The sequence below is a fragment of the Nansenia antarctica genome (genome assembly GCF_963989245.1).
Source record: "Nansenia antarctica genome assembly, chromosome: 3".
NCBI classification, from domain to species: domain Eukaryota; kingdom Metazoa; phylum Chordata; class Actinopteri; order Argentiniformes; family Microstomatidae; genus Nansenia; species Nansenia antarctica.
In genome coordinates, this window is record NC_137688.1 from 47,236,552 (window position 1) to 47,250,306 (window position 13,755).

Below are 13,755 nucleotides of genomic sequence, written 5' to 3' on the forward strand. Positions count from 1 at the left end.
CGACCGGCTTCCTGTGTTTGTGTGCGGTGGTTCTCCCAACCCTGGGAGAGAGAGAGAGAGAGAGAGAGAGGCGGAGCAGCGGAGAGCTGGGAGTTGCACGAAGGAAGGGCCGAGCTGCCACCTCAACATGGAGTAGTGTCGCCTTGTGTCCTCGTCAACATAGCGGACCGCAAAAGAGGAATTACGCGACTCGTCTCGTTTCTACAGGGAGGCACCGCAAATGATACTACGGCACTAAAGCTTCAGCATTATCTAGTAGAAGGAAGGATCGGCCTAGATTTCAAAAGATGGCGAACGACTCTCCAGCTAAAAGTCTGGTAGACATAGACCTGGCTTCGTTGCGGGTGAGTACTGGACAAGGGCAGTAAAAATCCCTGATTTTAAATATAGTATATATTCCTATTCCCAGAGATTTATATTTCACCAAATGTGTAGATGCTTCGTTAATTAAAAGAGCATCCGTTTTTTACTCGAGTGGTTACAATGCGTTGATACTGTTAGTTGTTATCCAGCGAGAGAGAAGCTATCGTGCTTGGCTTTCCTTTGTTCCAAACGCGTTTGGCATGTTGGAGAGATCAGGACGCAACAGCTGCGTTAGGCTCCAGCCAATCTTTCTAATGCCCGTTAAAAGCACCGACCCGTGGATGTTTTTGTGTGCTTGTTTTTGTATTAAAATATCACTGTTTTCGATTCGTTTCAGGATCCGGCAGGGATTTTTGAATTGGTGGAAGTGGTCGGAAATGGCACCTATGGACAAGTATACAAGGTTGGTTGAAATGGCTATTCCAACGCTGTCTGTGGCCTGCACAATTATGAGCTCGAGACATTACACACATCGTTGTTCCCCCCCTGTTATGACACAGGTTTGACAATCATAAGACCCTCTGTGGTCGATGTATTCACGTCAACAATGTCTATTCACGACTTCAGGACACATCCCTCACTACACCCTAAAAAGATGGATGCTGGTGTGGCGAGGTGACTAGGGTATCTATCTTATTTCTACTTAGTTGTACGGTAGCCTAGATTGGTATGATAGATAAGGTATTCATCATCCATCCATTCCATATCTTCATGATATAACCTAGACTTGAATCTGGTTTCTTTCCCTCTGTATGTTATGCGCCATTGATTTTGAATTCCAGGCCATTTTCCAGTATAATAATCAATGACCATGAACAATATTGATTCGTTTAGATCTCCTTGAGAACTGTTAGGAATCTAGTGTCCTACCAATGTGTCTGAAGAGTATCATCTTCTATTTCACCGTTGGAGTGGTAATGGGGGGAATACTACTGTGCTGCCAATCCAATAGGTTTTGATTCATAGCCAGTTTTTGCAAAGTACAATTTCATGTGTTACCCAGCAGGATTTTTCCAGGCCAGTAGATGTGAATCCCTCTCAACCATCTGTTTCTTGGTGTCATATTTCTCTTGTGAAAATTAACATTGCGACTGTTGAAAGACACTGAGCTGTTTAAGCAAGTGGAACACCCCAGTCAAATCAGTATGCTCCTTCTATTTCCTCTGAGGAGACTGACTCACTCTCCCTTGGTGAGTTACCCCCCCCTCCTGACTTCTGCCTATTGGAAGGCCCTGTCATTTTGAACCCCTTTCTTTCAAGGAATCGGTCTACATGGGGGTGGTAGTAGTAGTATGAGCATAGAGTAGAGTAGCTTGAAAACAATAACTAGAAAGTCTGGTCAGCTGGGCCTTCTCATTGTGGCTGCACTGCTCCAGTGGCCTGCATTTAATCTCCCAGCTGTCAGGGGCAGGAGGGTCCAGTCATCCTGGCTGAGGAGAATCAACTGGAGGCTGAATCCTAGAATGTTATTCCAGAAGCATTCATCTAATGTAATTCTATAGAGCACAGTTTTAAGATTAATGGTGTATTCTTGGGGTCAACATGCTGTTGTGTTATGCCGTGATCCCTCCACAAGCAGGTGATTGCTCCTGCTTTTAAATGTCTTATCTTATCCTTTTTGAAAACATTTTTTTTACTGCCACTCCTATACACCGCTTAAGGTTTTGGTATTGCAATTGGAGCATTATGCCTAACTGCTGTTTACATCAAAGACACTTGCGCTCCTTGCTATTTTTAGTCAGGCAGTTCATGAGCCATCGCATTGCATGGAATAGATGTCCTGTATGAAGGCCCCAGGCTGTCTTTATATGTGCCTGTTTATTCAATAAAATGTAGGATATCTGTGGTCTAATGACTCCAAGGAAATCTTTCTTTCTGGGTTGTTTTGATATACCGGCAATCTGGCAAATGTTTTCTTCCAACAGTGCAAGCTGTCTGGATTTCCCACACCATAGTGTCATCATATCAACTCCTTTCAGGCCTAGCCTACATGCTCTGGGGTTGGTCTAGACCCAGTTGAGATCAGCGGTGTAGGAGGGTGTGTTCCGGCCAAGCCACGTTGCCTCTTTGGAGTCGTTACCATGCCAGCGTCTAGCCTACATGTCATGACAAAAACCAGTCTGCTCCGATCAGCCTTTTTTTCCTTCTCTCTCGCGGGGTGAGACGGCACGTTATTAGGTGGGCTAATACTGCGTGTACTGTAACCATGTGAGTTACCCCCCTCTACCCCCACACCCCTGTCAGCTGTCCCACTGCTAGGTCAGTGCAGTAACTCGGGTTATTAGACAGGCCAATGAGCATGTGGTATGAATGAGGGGCGCTGCAACTGGTAGAGGAGCAGCTGTCTAGGCCCAGACAGAGCCCTACCCGTCTCATTACAAAGCTGGTTTTGTCTGCTTGTCTCTGGCTCTTTGGGTCCCCCTGACCTGCTTCGTAGGCCCACAGAAAGGATGTGTTTGTCAGTTGGGTCTCAAACACTGAATAATCAAATGGCCCTAACCGAGAAAGGGCTGGATTTCTTCCTTTATGTGATGCTTTCTTCTGCTTTGTAAAGACGTTTTTTTTCTCCCTCCTTTCCTCATTTCCTCAAGACAATAGGTCTGTAATGACTGTTTATTTTATTTGTAGAAAACATTTATTGAAACAAAATGTATTTTATACGTTTTATAAACATTTTATTGAATTGGATTGATTTATTCCTTGAATAGGCATAGCAGCCTTTTTTTCTCCGTTTCTTTTCCCATCTGTAAACCGTGTTCTTGTTGTTATTGCAACAAGTTTGGAGATATTGCCCTCTCTTTCAGTAACAACCCCCATTAGCCTACATACCTGTTTGATGATCCAGCTTACCAAATGACACGGCCTACCTTTCTGAATGGGTGACCTTTTGATTCTAAGCTTCGTGGCAGGGGCGGGGGCACTTTCTAAGAACTGAAATGCCGTATGAAAGCTCTGCTCACGTAACACATTCACATGGCAGCGAATGACCGATAACTGGAGTCATGCCAAGGGGGGGGCGGGGGGGCAGTGATTGTCTCCAGGGTGGCGGTGGCCAGATTTAACGTCCTGGAAGCTCAGGAAACACTGGGGGGTTTAGCTTGACTGAACCGAAGCCGAATGATAATTGTGCGTGTCTGTGTGTGAGGGGGATGACGCTCAACGCTTTTGAATTCAATACATTGGAATGAAGGCCTGGATATAGGCCGACCAAGTTACAGTTTTTTTGTTGTTGTTTTTTTTAAAGAAGACCCCTATCAAATTAATGGCTAGGCCTCATCGTTAAGTAGTGGATCCGGCGGTTGGTTTGTTGCTGATGACGTTGGATCACAAATCCTTCCTGCACCCCTTCCTTTTATGATGGCTCCTGTCATGTCTTAATGAATTACATTCGATAAACCCCCGGTTTTCCCAATCACACTAAGTGCATTGAGACTGTGCAGAGGTTAACACAGGGGCATGCCGGGAACAGTCGTGCTGCAGTCGCACCAGCCAAAAATGTCATTGCTAGCTACGCTCGATTCCGCTTTGTCTCAAAACGCTAGCTAGGCCCTAACCACAGTAGTTCTTCATCCCATAAAAGCCGAGCCCTGTCTCCAGCCTCCAGAGAGACTGCGCTCCCTGTGTAACGGAACAATCAGGCATTGTTTAGAGCAGTAGATATCAGTGTCTGGACTGTCAATGCTGATGTCAGACGCACACCGCTTTTCATGGTTTGCTCAAAAGAGTGTCTGGCCGTCATTATTTGACCATCTCAATCTCATTGTGGTAGGCTGATGCAGTATTGACCCCCCACCCCCACCCCACCTCCTACGCTGCGCTAAAGGGATTCACCCAGGTCATCTTCATCACTCTGGCTGTGGACCAGCTGGCTCCGTGAGATGGAGAGAGCCTCAGGTGTTTTTTTCTAGGGAAGGAACAAAAATGAAATGATAAAAGGTTTAAGAGAAGGAGAGAATTCCTCCGGTCGTGCCTGTGTATGGTATGCAGGGGAGGGTTCCCTCTGCTGTAAGGAGAGGCCTTATATAGTCAGGCCTGCGCCACTGGTGCTCTCTGTGGGGATGCTGGGAGAATATACCCATACTCCCCCACTGGCCCTCCTGCTCACACCGGCTGGTCCTCCGACTCATTGCTCCTGCTCTCTCTCTCTCTCTCTCTCTCTCTCTCTTCCCACTCCCTTTTTCTCTTCTCCTCTCTCCTGCCCTCCCTTATCTCTTACTCTCTCTTCGCCTCCCTATCTTTCTCGCAAAACCCCTCCGTCTTTCTTGCTTGCTCTCACCCTCAAACATTCCCCCCTATACCGGTCTGTCTTTCGTTATCTCGCCCTCCACAGAATTACAGTTGTGTGGACCCATGATGTCTGCTTTCTCAGAGAGACACATTGTGTGTGTGTGTGTGTGTGTGTGTGTGTGTGTGTGTGTAGTGTGTGTGCAGTGTTTCCTCCAGGAATTGTTACAATGGTGGCGGGTGGCCGTGACCGCGCGCGTAGCGCGCGCGATTTTTCCCGCGTGCACGCGCATGAAACGCGCACGCGCGCTCAAAACAGCGTTTTTTTATTTTTTTTTATTTTTTCTAATCACAGCCAAAACTAGAGGATGGCCAAAAAAATAAAATAATGAATATACAGAATATAAACTTGTGACTGACAGTCACATACACACACAAAGATCATCAGCTATAATATAATACGAAGTAGGCCTACATGAGCACAAAAGCGGCTAACGTTACTGATTAACTGTTTACTGTAGTGCAGAGAGATGGTAGTCGTAGGCGGCGTATCAAATGACAAAGCTAAACGTTTAATGAAGGACATGAACGATTGTCAACAACACACTCAAGCATGCCTGGATATTTGTAAGAACTCTCGCGAGATTTATCAGACTAAACCTGGATTTTCCCTTTAGCGATGTTGATGGAATACCCCCCGGATGTCACTACGGTGGCCTGTACACAATAACAATAATACCACAGTTCACATTTAGACCAATCAGGAGCCCTTGTGTCACGTCGTCAACTGAATGTCATTAATCTGATTTTGGATCAGCGGTTAGAGAGAGATGGGCGTGGATTTAGGTGCACTTTTAGTCAACATCGATTATAGCGCTGATCTAGGATCAGATATATTTTAATCAGCTAAAATGTTTTTTTTTTTTTTTTTTTTTGGAGAACTTCTTCTTTTTTTTTTTTTTTTGAGAAATCTGAATGGTGGCGGAGGAAATTCCATCGTGGCGGCCCGCCACGATGAAATGCATGTAGAGGAAACACTGTGTGTGTGTGTGTAAGAGAGCCTCTATAGGGGTGCTGTCTTCCTGAATGTGTAGGGTAGGCTTCAATGTACTGAATTAGCTTTTAAACATGTGATCTGTTTTGCCGTCGTTTGCTGCTGAGATAGCATCAGGGGCTTGGATTTGGGATGGTCTCATGTTTTCAGTGGAGTATTGTTTGTCTGTGGAGGATATGGATGATTCCGTCACCCACACCGCTTCAGCCTCTTTCATGCATTCACGTGAGGACATTGTCATTTCCCAGGGTAACTTAAATCCCTGGCTTAATGTAACGAGAAGGAATGTAAACTAAGGATAGTTTATCCCTGGCCTGTACTGACGGATGATGCAAGATTGATGCAAGTACCTGCCTGCATGCATCTTTATTGTCGAGACCGCCCCGCCCTCCTCCACCCCCCCCCCCCCCCCTCCCTCATCCTCTTGTTTGTCCCGGGGCATCTTCGCCCGTGCTCTGTGGGGCAGTGCAGGTCGGGTAGGCATGGGGGGGTTGTAGTGAGTGACACAGGAACCCCCCCCACCACACACTGCAGCCTAACTAACCCGAGCAGGAGGAGCAGGAGGAGGAGGGAGCCTCGGCGTAGAGCAACAGGGGGTGTAGAAGCAGGTTTGGTGCCGTCTCCCGTCTGGCTCCTTTCAACAAGGAACGCACTCTCTCTCTCTATCCACTCTCTCTCTCTCCACTCTCTCTCTCCACACCAATCGACTTGGCCCAGGAAGCGAACGGTCCGAACGGGTTAGAGGATCCCGTGAAAGATCCTCTGGAGTGCCGCAGTCGTCTCGTTTAGCGCATTGTGTGACACGCATCTATAGGGGGGTAACACCTGACCCTGTAGATGGATCGCTCTGGCCTATAAGCCCCCCCCCGAGCCATGCAGGGGAACCGGCGCGTTAGGAGTTAAATGGTTCTAGCTGTGGGTTAAGCACTATTTATAGCCCACCACAGTGGAGGCAGAATTGTAGGTTAGTGTGCTGGGGAGGGAGTGGTGGGCCCGGGCCATAGGCAACGGCATGTCTCTCTAGTGAACTCATCACGGCGAGACTCGAGACTCGCTCTTAATCGGGCATCTCCTTTCCTGCTTTTCCGAGCTCGGAGTCCTTCTGGGGGGGGGGGGTCCTTACCACATGGCAGAACTGGGCCCTTGTAGAACTGGGCCCTTGTAGAACTGGGCCCTTGTAGAAGGAGGGGGGGGGGGGGCAGGGGAGTGTGGATGAAACGTTCCCTGGAATTCTGACTTGCGCCAAGAGATCAGAGGTTTGCCTACCTCAAGGAAGGTGAGACATGACATTTCATATCGGAGCGTGTCCTTGGACTGCTCTGGGGGAGGGTTAGGCGAGGCTGCTTATCTGCCTGGCAGTGGCAGCAGTGCTGGGTGACTGGCCTCTTGTCCTCTTGGTGGCGGGGGGGGGAGGGGTCAGTTGGTCGAGTGTTGAATGTGTCACCCACTCAGCAGCAGGGCCAAGGTCTCACCCTCTGTCATGCTCACCCTCTCGCCATCAGACATGCTGTCCTCTCAGTAATGCAGGGTGTGTGGGTCTGTCTGTGTGTGTGTGTGTGTGTGTGTGTCTCGTGTCCAACTCCATCTTCACACATCTCTCAACCTACACCCACCCACCCACCCATCCATCCGTCCTGCTACCCTCCAGCCTACACACACAGACCAGCCCTTTTGTTTTCTCTCCCCCACACTGACCCTGTCTCTAACGGGTGTCACAAGACCCACAACGGCCCATGGCTATCCACGACGCTGCCTGAACAGAACTCTGCTGTGTGTGTGTGTGTGTGTGTGTCTGTGGGGGTGGGGTGGGGGAGAGGGGAGCCACTGTGAGCCACCTCATTATCAGACAGGGGTGAGGCCAGACATAAAAAGCCCTCACGGACCAGACAGGCTAGTGCAGTTTGAGGCGTGCTATCCGCAGGACTCTCCTTTTACCAGTGTCCCAGTGTCACGTTTCTCTCTCTTTTCCATTTTAAGTCCTGTAAAATAGGCAACGCTTAATTCTTTTTGGTTCTATTCAACTTAAAAAATAAAAAATAAAAACTTGCTTGTCACCCGCCCAGAGACCAAAGCCCTGTTTTATCGAGCTAGTTTTTTTTGTGTGTGTGTGGCTGCTGCACTGTGATCAATAGCTGCTCCGTGGTTATCGACTGGTCCCTCTCCCAACACCAGCCCACTTGGTTGTCTTGGCTTAAGGCCTACACACAACGACCAAGCATTTGGGTGCTTCTCTCTCTCCTCGTGGTTCAAAAGGTGTTGTGTGTCACAGCCATGGGAGTTGATCTACTCAGAAGTGGGTCAGTGTGCTGGTATGTTGTAGAGCTCTGTCATGAGCTGCTAAACGGTGTCTCTCTCTCTCTCTTTCTCTCTCTCTCTAATCTACTCTCTCTCCTCTCTCTCTACTCTTTCTCTACTCTCTCTCTCCTCTTTCTCTACTCGCTCTACTCTCTCTACTCTCTCTCTCTACCCTCTCTCTCTAATCTACTCTCTCTCCACTCTCTCTCCTCTCTCTCTACTCGCTCTACTCTGTCTACTCTCTCTCTAATCTACTCTCTCTACTCTCTCTCTCTCTCTCTCTCTACCCTCTCTACTCTCTCTCTCCTCTCTACTCTCTCTCCCCTCTACTCTCTCTCTCCTCTCTACTCTCTCTCCTCTCCTCTCTCTAATCTACTCTTTCTCTCTACTCTCTCTCTCTCATACACTGCTCATCTGGTTTCTGTTGAGCAGAGGAGGGGGTCAGGAGGGTTAATGTCAATGCATGTTCCTTGTGTGTGTGTGTGTGTGTGTGTGTGTGTGTGTGTGCATGTGGGTGCTTGATTGGTTCAGAATTCCTGTGATGTGTCTCTGTCTTTGTACTGTGTGTGTGTGTGTGTGTGTGTGAGACACAGTATGTGTGCACATGTCCTTCTTTGGTTGCATATACCTAGCTTTTCCCTGAGGTGGACCAATTCGTCATGTACCAGTGCTGCCACCGCACCCTCTCTCTCCCAGCTCAAATGTCACCTTCCATCTCCATCTGAACCCTCTGTCCCCAGAGGCTGTGCAACCCTGATTACCACCCAGGAACCCCTACCCCCGCCCCCCCCCCCCAACTAGCTTTTGATGTATTACAGACTATGGCAGCATCACTGTGTATGGAGTAATAACACAGAAAAGCAGACTCTGTTGTTGTGGGCTCACGGCTGATTTACCTTATGACCCCCAAAATGTTGATGTGACGGGTAGGCCTTACTTCAGTAATAAGAGCATTCTGTCGTCCTCCCAAAACAGGTTTTACATGTGCTACGGTGGCGTGTCCCTCCATCTTTGGGAGGTGTCTGGGTCTACTGAGAATGTGTAATGGACTGACTTATATAGCCAGGGGTGCACATAACTTTTTGGGGCCAGTGCTCAGAGGAGCACCTAGGGATGCTGCTTGGTGCTCCCCGAGCTCGCGAGTCACGACCCGTCCCACAGGATGGATAAAAAAGGGATACATGGATAACTTATATTAGCAAAACGACATTTATTCATAAATAAAGATGAACGAACAAATGATTGTGTGCAAAACAAAAGAAACAAACGCAAAATCAAATGACTGCTCTTTAAGCATGAAAGTCTGTCAGACTCCTTTAAACATAATGAAATCAACTGACATCTCTTTAAGCACTAACTGAATGTCTGTTCTTTAAACACAATGAAATCAACTGACATCTCTTTAAGCACTGCTCTGTTCTGTAAACACTGAAATCAACTTTTCAACAAAAAGTTACAGCCTAAGCATTTATTTATGCTACAAGCTTAATCATCATCAGCACTGCTCTCTTGACTGCTGTAAGTTATCACTGTCCTCAATTTCAACCATGGTAGAGGATGTTGTAGGCTATCACTTTAAATAGCTCATTATTTTGATTGTGCAACAAAGTCTTATTTTTTTTTCTAATAGAATTCCCAACCATATTCCCTGGGTCAGGGGTCTAGGTGTGATAATGAAGCTGTAAAATAAACGTCTGAACGTTTGAAAGCTTCAGAGAAAAGAAACGTGAAGTTCCTTGGTGTTGTTTTTCCTTTTAGCGACGAGTCGTTCGGGACTGAATTGTCACGTGTCGGCGTGATAACCGTGCGATACGCGATACGCGGAATGAAAGTACAAGTTACGATACTTTCCGAATGTTTTCGTGAGGGGAGTCGCCGTGGTCGTTGTGATGGCGTTACGGCGCTTGCAGTGATGCAGCAGTCAGCAGTCAGCAGGTGGATTTTGAGGAAGTCAATTCCTCTCCCAGCGCTCCCAGCTGTTGGTGCGCAAGAGCGCGTTCATGCCGCTGATCTTCCGCGCAGCATGCATTTTGGCGACGCATGCGCACTGGCGCACCAGTTATGTGCACCCCTGTATATAGCGCCTTATTCCAAAGCGCTTTACAATGGCCTCTCATTCACCCATTCACACACACATTCACACACCAATGGCGGCAAGCCACCATGCAAGGCGCCGGCCCGCTCATTGCGAGCAATTTGGTGTTCAGTGTCTTGCCCAAGGACACTTCGACGTGTGGCCAGTCGGGGCTCGAACCGCCGATCTGTCAACCTTGCGATCATTAGACGCCGACTCTACCTCCTGCGCCACAGCCGCCCCTATGTGTGGGTCTACCGAGGACTAGGGTTACTAGTAGAGAGAGTAGGTCTTGGTGTGCTGCTTTTGCTGCTTTTGGTTACTGGGTGGATCGGGCTAGCTAGGACGGAGAGTAGCCAAATCTCCTCCAAGTCTGTCCTGGAAAACCTCCTTCTCCTAGTCTCCTCAAAACACATTGAAACGGGGAGGTCTAAGGGGAGTAACCCTTGATCTCCTCCAATGCCTTTTGAGACGGAGATTATGAGAGAAGATCTTTTGAGATTATATTCTTTTTTTTTCTCTCCTGGTTTTGTACTGGTGTGGGGGGGAGAGGCTGTAGGCGGACCGGAGTGCTGGAGTGAGGCCAGCAGAACATCTGGCTGTGCTTAGGGGGCTTAATGGGAGACTGGAGCTGCAGCAGAGGGGCTCAGTGATAACTCACTGCCTTAGATAACCCCTCCAGGGCCACGGCCAGGCCAGAGGCCCGAGGGCCTCACGAACGAGCCCGAGTTAGTGCCTTGTAGCCTGCCCCCCCCTAGGTGCCAGGGGCCCACTATAGGTCAGAGGTACCATAGGTTGGGCATGGACACCCTTGGAGCCCTGTGCTGTGTCTCCAGTCCACATCGCCCTCCATGTGCTCCTTCTCCTCACGACCTCTCCTTCATTTGCACTGATTTGGTACAAATGTGGCATTTCGTGCCATCGGTCACATTCTTCATTTGGCCAAATCCGATTATCAGCTCAGATTTCGGTTGGGGCGATATCCCACTATTTTCTTGCTCATGATATTACTTCAGAAAATATCACCGTATATGATAATATATCTGTCATTGCTGAGGTATGGTGGAGACAGGCCAGAGTAAGCAAATACGATTGAACTGCAGTGCCTAAAGTGTGTGTGGCTGAGTGGCTCGTGTTTTGAACAAGTCTTGTGAAACAGAGACATTGTTTTCGCTGCTAGATGTGCTTTGCCTTGCGAAAAGTGACATATGACATACTTGTAGTTGCACATACAGCCCCCTGGAGTTTGAAGCACTTTTACAGACTATCTTCTTCAAAACAATATCCCAATATGCTCCAAATAATAATATGCGCCAAATATCACAATATCTGATGATAATCATCTGGTATCGGCCCAACCCTTGTGCAGAAGAAGCAAAGGGCATGAGGAGAGGAATCCACGTTAGACCATTGGGACGCAGGCTCAGAGGGTCCAGACCCCTGCCCCTACCCTGGCGTAGGACTGGTATCCTCTAGTGGCGTATGGAGGGGGTTGGTTACCATGCTTACCCTTCAGTCTGCTGCAGCCCACTGTAAGCAGCTATGGAAGTGAAGCCGGCGGTCTTGGTGAAGCCGGCGGTCTTGGTGAAGCAGGTGGTCTTGGTGAAGCCTTTGGGCTTGGTGAAGCTGGCGGTCTTGGTGAAGCTGGCGGTCTTAGTGAAGCTGGCGGTCTTGGTGAAGCTGGCGGTCTTGGTGAAGCCTTTGTGCTTGGTGAAGCCGGTGGTCTTGGTGAAGCCGGCGGTCTTGGTGAAGCCTTTGTGCTTGGTGAAGCCGGTGGTCTTGGTGAAGCCGGCGGTCTTGGTGAAGCTGGTGGTCTTGGTGAAGCTGGCGGTCTTGGTGAAGCTGACGGTCTTGGTGAAGCTGGTTGTCTTGGTGAAGCAGTTGGCTCTTGTCACAATGTGATAGTGTTGGGGCCATATGGGCGGACTGGAGCGCACACGGAGGGGGAGGGGGAGGGGGAGGGGGGGGCCTTATCACACTGACTGGTTGATAGATCTATCCTCTACTTCCTGTCTGCATTCCTGGCTGCTGTGTTATCTAGGGCTGCTCCTCCTGGCCCTGATAGATGGAGAGGAACCAGTGGGCAATAACAGACATTCAGTCAAACACATGACCGATGGACTTTCATGGATTCTAGGTACTGTCCAAACGGGTTAATGCCACAGGGAGAACATGTTTCAGGGCCACAAAGGGTCATGTTCAGGTAGTATTCAAACAGTGTGTGAAAGGAAGCAGGTCATTTTCATCTAGAAAGTCATCGTCACACAGTCCCTTAAGACTAAACCACTCCAGCCTGTGTGTTGATGGAGGGGAGGCTGCGGAAGGGGGGAGGGGGGAGGGTGAAAGCTGAACCCTCCAACGCACCTGTGACCTCTCACCTCCACCAAAGGAGAGTTAGTGTTTTGGGGGGCGGGGTGGGGGGGTGGGGGGTTAGTGCACTGGGGCCTGGAGCGATAACGTCACTGTCGCTGATGTTTTTTCTAGCAGCTGCCCCCGGGATCAAAGAGGAGAGGATTAAGTCAGAAGAGTGGGCCGTTCATCTCATCCCTCGCTGTAAAGAATAAGCTGGCTGGCTTTTATTGTCCTAATCCACGCATATTCAATTGACTGTGGAATGCTCCACCATTCCATCAGAGACCGAGATGGTTCGGAGATTGTGTGTGCGCTGTGCGTCCGTCCGTCTGTCCGTGCGTGCCAGTGGGGTACTTGCGTGTTTGCCTCAAATTCACAGCTGCTGCGATCGTCAGCAGCAAACAGACAATGCCGGAGCGTCCTTTAAATGCACTTTCGCCTCCCGAAACGATGGAGGGGAATACCCCTTGTCCGTTTTTGTTTTTTGTCCAAATAATTGTTGAAGCCAGCTTCTCTCCTTCAGTGGGGTTGGAGTAGAAGAGGGGAGGAGGCCCTTTCTATTTCTGTCCCTGTGTAGCAGCCAGGGCTGCTGGGAGAGGAGAACTGTGGGAATGTTTATTCAGTTCGGGGATTACGACCCAATCCATATGTAGCTTTACGTCCGATGTCCAGCTGTGCATCTACGGTATGATAAGCGTATCCTTGCGTGCTGGGAGAGGAGCACTGTGGGAACTGTCAATCAACTCACCTAATCTAGCCACCCAGCGGTCCAGGGTTATGGTTATTTCAGACAACATCTGTATTCTCTTTATTAGAGTAATTGTTTCTGTTTTGTTATGCTTTTATAGTTGCAATCTATACTTTCCATGGAAATATTCCCCCCTGTTTTCAACCCTAAAACGGATAGACCACCCGCACACACACACACAGCAGATTAATTAACCTTTTGATAACCTTCTGATAAGAGTGTGTGCCCTGTGATGTATTGACTGACCCCGCCACCTTCCCTTCCTCTCTCAACAGGGGCGACATGTCAAAACCGGACAGCTGGCGGCCATCAAGGTCATGGATGTCACAGAGGTAAGCAAGTTTAACTCAGGCGTGTGCGTGTGCGTGTGTGTGTGTGTGTGTGTATATATGTCAGGGAGGATGTTGGATGTGAGGTCTACCGGGAACAATGGAGTCTTGGAATGTCCTGGATGACCTTTGAAAACAATTGGCCATTCCAGCTACTTTAATTCCGATTTTTTTCTTTTAAGATCGCCCTAATTTTAGCTTCAGATCCAGAGATTTAGGTTATGTACACTCGACGTTTCTCCCCACTTTGGCGTACCGTTTTCCCGTCTGTCCTACCCACATCGTCGCAGACATTCCTACATTCCAGGGAAACATA

General features: G+C 48.7%; 1 protein-coding gene across 3 annotated transcripts in view; it reads left to right on the plus strand.

Annotated features, from left to right (window-relative positions):
- The first annotated feature begins 227 nt into the window (after positions 1 to 227).
- Positions 228 to 13,755, plus strand: part of LOC308153259 (mitogen-activated protein kinase kinase kinase kinase 4-like) — a 35,914-nt gene continuing 22,386 nt past the window's right edge. For all 3 annotated transcript variants that reach the window (XM_080526343.1, XM_080526344.1, XM_080526345.1), the window contains exons 1-3: positions 228 to 344; positions 701 to 766; positions 13,386 to 13,442. In XM_080526343.1, the coding sequence (XP_080382469.1) occupies positions 288 to 344; positions 701 to 766; positions 13,386 to 13,442 (180 nt within the window). In that variant the 5' untranslated portion in view covers positions 228 to 287. The remainder of the gene's footprint in view (positions 345 to 700; positions 767 to 13,385; positions 13,443 to 13,755) is intronic.